This window comes from Selaginella moellendorffii, unplaced genomic scaffold (genome assembly GCF_000143415.4).
Source record: "Selaginella moellendorffii unplaced genomic scaffold, v1.0 SELMOscaffold_75, whole genome shotgun sequence".
In the NCBI taxonomy this organism is placed as follows: domain Eukaryota; kingdom Viridiplantae; phylum Streptophyta; class Lycopodiopsida; order Selaginellales; family Selaginellaceae; genus Selaginella; species Selaginella moellendorffii.
Window position 1 is genome coordinate 443026 of NW_003314336.1, and position 8886 is coordinate 451911.

The 8886-nt window shown below is 44.1% G+C and overlaps 2 protein-coding genes across 2 annotated transcripts; one reads left to right on the forward strand and one right to left on the reverse strand.

Annotated features, from left to right (window-relative positions):
- Window positions 1-3169: 3169 nt before the first annotated feature.
- Window positions 3170-4291, reverse strand: LOC9662560 (tRNA pseudouridine synthase A). The gene is made up of 2 exons (XM_002986669.2): window positions 3589-4291; window positions 3170-3528 (listed from the first exon to the last, which is right to left on the reverse strand). The coding sequence occupies exons 1-2, from the start codon at window positions 4281-4283 to the stop codon at window positions 3267-3269; spliced, it is 957 nt and encodes a 318-aa protein (XP_002986715.1). The 5' UTR covers window positions 4284-4291; the 3' UTR covers window positions 3170-3266.
- Window positions 4292-4798: 507 nt separating this feature from the next.
- On the forward strand, window positions 4799-7236 carry LOC9662561. Its single transcript, XM_024660542.1, has 4 exons — window positions 4799-5568; window positions 5601-5691; window positions 5773-6964; window positions 7023-7236. Exons 1-4 carry the CDS (start codon window positions 4799-4801, stop codon window positions 7181-7183), a joined length of 2214 nt encoding a protein of 737 aa, XP_024516310.1. The 3' UTR covers window positions 7184-7236.
- Window positions 7237-8886: the final 1650 nt, after the last annotated feature.

Consider the following 8886-nt stretch of genomic DNA (forward strand, 5'->3'; position numbering starts at 1 on the left):
TAGTTGATCAGTCTAGTGAGATGGAGCAGCTATAGTAGTAGCAGATGCAGTAGTAGCATTACAAAGTCAAGGCTAGCTATGCCTTCGCTCACAAGACTACGAATTAGTTAAGCGAGCCAGTAGTCCGAAGCTTCATAAAAGAGCTTGCTCAACACATCAAGGGAGGAGGCAAATAACCAATTGATGAGCCGATGCAGCCAGTAAAAGACGAGGAAACAACGAAATATTGCACGCAGGTCTTGAGCTACCTTAAGACAATCACCAAGAAAGTGGATAGAGTCATGGGCGAGCAAAATCATCAGCACCATATAATTCAAGAACTCAAGAGTGTGTAAGCTCTTGACTTTGGACTTCCCGGGAGGTCACCCAGCCCAATACTATTCAAACCTAAGAACGCCCCAAAACCCTTAACTGATTTGCACTCTTGTTCATGAGCCCTTTCCCTTTATATTTGAACCCATATGGATTATCTCTCGAGTCGTTTTCTTTGGTTGCTTACAATCCACCACACTTCCCCTCCACCATGCCCTTGTGAACGGAAGCTAAGAGCCATAGCTCTCCCGAGAGCCCCACTCTCTTAACACCTAACCCCTCGGCTCGAGCCCAGTAGAGCAAACTAAACCTGCTAGATATCAATTAACATATGGTGTGATTCCCCTAAACCAACCAATAGTGTCAAACTCATGACACCCAACCCCTCGGCTCGAGCCTAGCAGAGCAAAATGGACTACTAGATATTAATTAACATATGGTGTGATTCTCCTAAACCAACCAACAGAGTTAAACCCGAAACCTCTCTAATACCAAATGTAAGCTCTCAATCAACATGTGGTGTGATTCCCCTAAGCCAACTAACAGAATCAAACCCGAAACCTCTCTGATACCAAATGTAAGCTCTTAACTTTGGATTTCCTGGGAGGTCACCCAGCCCAATACTATTCAAACCTAAAGACACTTAATCCCACCTAATCCCAAAACCCTTAACTAATTGGAAAAGAAGTGCACTCTTGTTCATGGGCCCTTTCCCTTTATATTTGAACCTTTATCGATCATATCTTGAGTCGTTCTCTTTGATTGTTTATAGAGTGAAATCCCGATTTCCACATCCACCAATGCAAAGCACATCAACTACTAAAACTAGCACATTGCAATGCTTGACCAGGAAATTTAGATCATGCGTCAGGAACTTAATGATATATGCCAAAGTATTGAGTTTATCACCATGAAGACCAATCTTGACAACTTAGAGCAAGATTTGGAGAATCCAACTGCTTAAGGACAATCAATAGCTTTGTTATAAGGGTGGTAAATATTTTATCTTGTGTATCTTCTCAAGCAGAATAAAAGAAGGAAGCTTAGGCAAAATAAAGTTATACCTAAGTTTAGGCATCTAAAGAAGAAAGACCCAACTTAAACAATGTTTGTCATAAACAAATATGAAACAATTAGGAATGGTTACAAAATTATGTAGTACATAAGTAAACCCTCACTCACTATTGTATGCATTTGCATTGAATTAGCCACTTTTTATCCCACTTATGACTATTTGTGCAATATAGAGTTGAGAGAGTGACACATGCTTATTTTTATTTATGCTTTTGGAGTTTGAGGCTAAGTTATCTCCTATTCTCTTCTTATTCTTCTTTTCTTCTCTATGTTTTTATCTCTATTTGTTTGTCACTATTTTAAAAGTAGGGGCAAGAACATAAGTATAGGCAGAAAAAACCTTACTCAGTTATGTTAGTTAAAGAGCACTGTCAAAGGTGGCTAGAGCAAATGCATGTATAAATTTTACAAGATCTTAAAAAAGTGTTAACCATATCAATTTAATCCACTTTAACATATTTGGCTCAAAAGGCATTTTCACAATCATTAATATGTCCAAATACATATATAAAAGCATCATTCCAAAAATGATATATAACAATCACAATAAAGTAATCAAATTAATAGTACATATCATCCTAAGGATTTCTACAGAAGAAATGTGGCTAGACACAAGGATTGACAGTAAGAGCAATAAAAGCTGCACCACACGCCTTAAATACAAGCATCAATTGAGTCTAATTGGTTAATTGCAATTAGATAGCATCGAGCAATTATACCAATTGCTATTCTAAAGTCAAAGAGGTGTATATTATTCTGCCATAAAGATGAAATAAAAAATAAAAATAAATAAAAGAAAATAAAAGAAAAACCTATAGGAATGAGAGAGATCTAGAGAATGTAAAAGCTAGATCTAAACAAAAATCACAAATCAAATTACTCTTTAGGGGTAATTAAAATTTCCCTACCAATATGAATGTTTGAAATATAGAAATGAAATATAAAAATCTGCATATTAGGTTACCCAAAAAACCCTAGTTTATATATAAAGGCAAGTAGTCTGAATTAAAACCAATTCAATAACTCACTACATTAATATTAATATACAGCTTGCAGTACACTTAAACCCTTTAATTATCATGATCATATTCTTAACTTTTGATGGAAATAAGAATTACTCAAAAGGAATTAGGAGTTCTTTCTTGTGGTTCTTTGGAGTGAAAGTTTCAAACAAACAAGCTTATACAAACATTTAAGAACTCCTTTCTCATACCAAAAGGCTGATTGACTTAGTATTTATTACAAATAACTCTGATTTGTCATCAAAGATCATAGCTGCCAAGGCATCCAGCTCCTCATCCCTTGATTTGGGTGTGATTTCCTTGGGAAGTCCGTACCACATCTACTTTGGCACCATGGAGCAAGTCAACACAAGGAGCGGCTTCAAGTGCCTGAATCGTGTTTCAAGATGGTGGCCTTGCTGGGCTCGGTTTTGGGAGGTTGAGTTGATGGAGATCGTTGAAGTTTCAGAGGATACAGAGCGTTACTCTGAATCCGTTTTTGCAAGAGGGGGCTAGGAGCAGCCCTGAATTGTACCTCCAGTTTTGCTCCAAGGTTTGGGCCCATATCAGAAAATTCACGGTTTTGATGTTTGTTTCCAACACCCAAAACATTGAATCCATCTTGCAGCGGGGTTTAAATCTCCTCGACTTTCCCCAGCCACTCGACTGCACCATGGTCACACTGTTCTTCTCATCCTCCCCTATGTCCTGGAACACAGGGCGCAAGAGCTCCACATTGTCACATTGTACACAATTCTGTTGGAATGCCTCTTTCCAAGGGATTTTACAAGCCGCACGCACAGCCGTGGCTCACCATCGATTCCCCCGCCAACCTAGCCCTAATTGTTTTGAAATGGGCGGGGAAAATACACGAAATTCCTAGCATATGCTCAGAGCCGAGTAGTTTTTGGCATTGAGAGAGGGTAACCATTTGGCAACGATGCCCTGCTCGCGCTCGCGATGTGCAATGTGCGCGTAGATCACCTTGCTCTTGAATTCCTGCATCGCCTCCCCAAATTCCAGCCCCAGAGCGATCCTCGATTCCTCGGGCGTGGATGCCGCTGCGTTGTAGTCGTGGTAGAAGGATTCGTCCAGCAAAAGCCCCACCTCCGGAGCAGTGGGGACGATCACATCCACTTCGCTGCCATAGGAAAGAAAAGTGTTCGATGATCCATGATGAATAGATCACTCTGTTTGTTACCTCCTTAGCGCCCGATTGATCGTCGTGACTGGAGCGATGTCTCGCATCACCGCCACTGCCAATCCCACCATCTTCCTGATCTGGTATGCCATGAAGCTCCGGGCAAGCACGATGATCCTCACAAACTCGCTCCCTCCAATCCAGATCTTGTCCGCCGCTCGAAATTCCACCACTGTCCGCCGCGCCTCGCGGTCGCCCGGCCGGACGCGCCACGAGAAATTGTGGAAACTGTGATCAGTCCCCAGGAATCGTCCCAAGATCTGGTTGAATCGCTCGAAATCAAACAAGAATTCTTCCTCCAGATCATCCCCAGTCCGCGGATCAAACGCAAAGATTGGAAGCACATACTCGTAGCGCCGCGAAGCGCACATCTTCTTGGCGCTGAAATCGTCCGGGACGCGCTTGAATCCCAGCAGCCGGATGGATCCTGGGAGGAACTCGTTGGTGCGATGGACGAGATCGGGGGTGAGGTAGAGCCTGGCCGACACAACTTGCCCTAGGGCGCTCACTTCCTTGTCAGTTCTTGCGGCGCGCTTCCAATCCAGCCAGTTCCTGGAGCAGCCATTTGATCCGATCGCCCCAGCTCGCACCAGCGCCTCCTCCAAGACTCCCTCGATCGTCGCGGCGCCAGGATTGCGCTGCATTCCCTTGTAGCCCGCGCCGCAGTAGACCACGAACAGGGCAGCCTTCTCCATTCCCTGTGGAGCCCTAAAAGAATAATGCCCTAAATGATAGAATATGCTGATTGTTAAGAGTGCCCTAAATCCGTTTTTAAGTAATTAGAATATCCTAGTCCCAGTTGTCTTCAAAGATCATGGCTTCTAGGAAATACGGTTCCACAATCTTTGATCTAGGTGTCATTGTTTTCAATTCCCACCCTTCAGGAGATTCATGCCGCATTGACTTCAGCACCATGAACACGCGAACTAGGAGTGGCATCAAGTTCTGGAATCGCAGCCGAGATAGATGATGCTGTTGAGCTTTTGGATATGGATTTCATCGTGCCAGAGTTGCAAAGCAAGTTTCCAAAGATAAAGAGTGTTAAGCCAAATCCGGTGGTCTCAAGAGCACCCATGGACGCTACCTCCAGTTTTGCAAGGCTCTCAGAAATCTGAAACTTAATGTTTCGTTTCATGGAAAATCTTTCATTATTATAAGTTTACTTTGTAATTTCATGGATATTTCTTTTTAACCTAGTTAGGGTTTGCGGATGACAAGGAAGAGGGCAAGGCAAGAGGTTTTTTCCAGGAGTAGCGAGGAGGTTGAGGAGGATGAGCCACGCTTGTGCGCGCCCCATGTACTTTCGTTTTTGAAGGAAGCATTCGAACGGAAGTATCAAACTGTGAGTGGTCTGGACAATGTGGAGCTCTTGCGCGCTGAGCTCCAGGAAGTAGGGGAGGATTGGCTGCGTGGGAAGAACAGGATAGCGCCCATGGTGACCATGGTACAGTCGAGTGGCTGGGGAAAGTCGAGGACTACGTGTGAGCTTGCGACTCGGGGTGTGTTCGTGGTTTACTGCTCCTTCGCCTCGCCCTCCGGCTCCGCGTACCCTCCAAGGTCCGCCATTGCCGATTTCTTCTACGACAGCGCTGTCACCTTGCTCAGCTCGGGGCCATTGCTTGTGTCGCAGAGCAGGTTCATGCTCTTTTGCATGGACTACTTCGAATCGTGCATCGACACAGCCGTGGAGACGAAGTTGGAGCCGGAAGCATTCCTGAAGGAGCTGATGCTTGGAGCCAGAGTCTGGAATATAGTGCGGGACAAGATCAATGGTCGGAAACACGACCGGGAGAAGCTGTCTCGGAAGCTGGAGCCGGTTCTCTTGCGCCTGCATGGAAAGGAATCCAACGTTTGGGACGAATGGGAAGACTTGCTGCTACTTGCGAGAAGGAGAACGAAAATTCGCAACAAACTCAAGGACTTCCCAGCGTCTCCAAGTGGGAAGCTCCAAGTTTTGTTCGTCATGGACGAAGCCCGATGGTTTGCTCACGGCCATTATGAAGGAGCGACAGGACAAGAGCTACCAGGGTTCTGCCAGACACAGGAGCTGTGGCTGCTATCTTCATCGACACCTGCAGCAGTATTATCAAGAGCTTAGCTCCGGGTCCAGAGGCTCATCCCGGCGACCGTGTCGGTGCAGAAGGAGCGGTCGTTGCACATCCTCTCTACTGCATGTTTGCGGCGCGCTCGCCACCGGAAACAGGCAGCCTTTCGCTCGATCATGTCACAGATTCGGGTCGTCTCTTTGCATACGGCCGTCCGTTGTGGGCAGCAATGTACAAGGCTTGTGGAAGTCGGGTACAGGTCCTTGCTGTGGAGAAGCTTCTTGGTGGTACTGGAACATCTAACAAGTTTCATCACAATGGAACGATATCGATAGAGGCCAAGTTGGCTGTGCTGTGCTCCAGGGTGTGCATCGACATTAACCCGCAGGCCAGCATTGTCTCTCGCATGGTTGCCAGCCATTTGCTTACCGTCGAGTCCATCTCGGACGACCGGGAGCGTGTCTGGACGGATTGGGCCGTGGAGCCAGCAGTTGCAGCGGCCGCAGCTCTTGTTTTGCGGCGACAGCCAATCAACGAGCCGAAGGCTTCCGGGTGGAAGATTTGTTTGGAAGAGCTTCAGGAAGGGCTCCAGAAAGGTTGGATCGATGCTGGTTGCAAAGCGGAGCTTGTGGCACGACTGCTGCTGTTACTTGCAGTGGACAGACTAGAGAAGCATGTGTTTGACTGCTTCACTCTAGAGGAGTTGTGTGGCAGCCTTTGCGGGAAGACGCTACTTTGCATAGAGGATGTTTCTCAGCGGAAGAGTTGGGAAAAGGTGGCGAAAGCGAAGTTCTTGTGCTTGCAGTTTAAAAGGCTCGACATACCACCAAAAGAGCTCACGAAGGAGCAAATGTTTGCACTGGGAAAGGCGGGTGTTGGAATCATCTGCCCAAAGGGGGGAGTCGACATGATCTTAGTGGGCTTCACGGGTGACACTTTCAGCCTGGAAACCATGACACTCGTTCTGCTGAAAGTCAGTCTTTGGGGGCAGCCACTGAAGCTGGATGTAGAATTTGCAAAGTGTTCCAGAGAGTTTTCCGGGATAGCACCAGAGCTCCAGGTACCATACGCCAGCTTGTTCCTGAATCTTGGCGACATGCCGGGGAGTGTCAGCTTCAGAAGGGGGAAAGCTGTCAAGGAAGTATTGCTGAATACGAGGCCTGCAAATGCTTCTATGGCGTTGGCGTTGAAAGAAGTTTTCCCACAATGCCGAGGTGTTCGTCTGTGGGAGAAGAATAAGGGAGAGTTATTCAAGCAAGGGAATTCTTATGAAGCGTGGAAAGCATATTTCAAAGGTTGCTTTAAGCTTCAAAACGTTGTGGCTATCCAAGGTACGTTTAAATGTATTTTTATGTTTTTTTTTAATGTGTTTTAATGTTTTTTTTTCAGGTTTAAAGGCATTTTTAGACGCAAAAAGAGTTGAAGATCTTCTCAAATTTTCTTTGCGTTCTACCAAGGGAATGAGGATGTTGGAGCAGAGGAGTCAGGAGAGGTGTTCAAAGCGCATGTATTGCTTTGTGGGAAAATGCAAAGTGCGCAAACTTGTGTAGTTTGTTAAAATACTACATTGGCAATTCTAACTAATACTGTTGTGGAAAGAAAATAAAAACAGAAATCTATTGTGCTTAGCAGGAACTCATACAAGCAGGTGCTCCGGCTGGGAGATCGCTAATGTACGGATGGGTACTTTGTGCCTTGAACCCATATCCAAGAGTACGATCATGGTGGCTGACGGGTTTGCAGTATGAGTTTGGGTGGCAATATTGAATTGACATCCATGGATCAGTTGCAAAGATCTTGGTCAGATTTGCAAGATGGATTCAATGTTTTGGGTGGAAGTTCCATGGAAACAAACATCAAAACCGTGAATTTTCAGATTTGGGCCAAAACCTTGGAGCAAAACTGGAGGTACAATTCATGGCTGCTGCTGACCCCGCAAAAACAGATTCGGTAACGCTCTCTCCTCTGAAACTTACTTCACAGCTCGGGCATGACGATCTCCATCAACTCAACCTCCCCTCGGCTCTGATCACAGGGCCCCGCAAGACTACCCCCTTGAAACACGATTCGTCATCTCAGTTAATCTTGAACATGCGCTTGAAAGTCGATGTGGTATGGACTTCTCGAGGAAATCACACACAGATCAAGGGATGAGGAGCTGGATGCCTTGGCAGCCATGATCTCTGATGACAAATCGGAGTTATATTCGTGCCGCTCCATTGTCATAAGATCTGGAAGACTGAGTTTCTAGTTTTTAAATGTTTGTATAAGCTTGGAAACTTTCACTCGAAATTCCTTTTGAAGGCTTTCTTTAGTAATTCTCTATCTCCGCTAAAAAAATCTCCCTCATAGTGGTCAAGGGTATGGAATGGATGGTTTATTTTTTAAGATTTGTGGCGATGGTGCACTGAAATGGTATGACTTTGGTGTAAGATGTCAATAGTATCTTTAATGTTAGGATAAATGTCCAAATGATGGGAGAGCTTTTCTTTAATCTGGCTTTCTAAATATATCACCACTCAAAGAAGCGAAGAAGAATAAGGGCTTTTGTTGGAATTCTTGAGGAATTTGCAATGAGGAGATGAAGATACCAAAGAAGAAGAAGAAGAAAATAATTAAGGCTAGGATTACTTGAGGGAAATGACTCATAAATGGTAAAAGAGTCATAAGATGATATTTAGGAAGTTGAGGATAAAGTCATGGATGATCGAAATGTATATAATACCTTAAGTTAGCTTTTATAAATGTTGGAACAACTTAGTGCACTTAAAGAACAAAATGATATTTTTATATAGGGTAGGGACAAGGTGAGCTAGCAGGACATTTTGTAAAGATGGTCCTAAAGAATATGTAAGGAGATATTATAACACCTTGAGAATAACTATGAAGTTACAATAATAATGACCATGGGATAACAAATCCAGCTGTATGTTAACTTTATAGAGTTGAATGACATAGTCTTAAATTGTGGACAAGATATATTATAGACCATAGTGATCCATCTCAATCAAAGATTGGGATGATTTTCAAATTAAGATTGTTATGAATCTCAATAGATGGCTGAAAGTGCCAACCTTATTAAAATGTCCATAGGTTGGTGCTAGTTAATATCATGGTTACTTATGAATGAGTTCATGGGAAATGCAAATGTTTGCAAATGCAAATTTTTCACTTTATTTTTCTGGGAAAAAAAACCAAAAAAATAAAAGAACTCTAGTGAGTTTTTGGGAGCAATAGGTAATGTTTATGCACA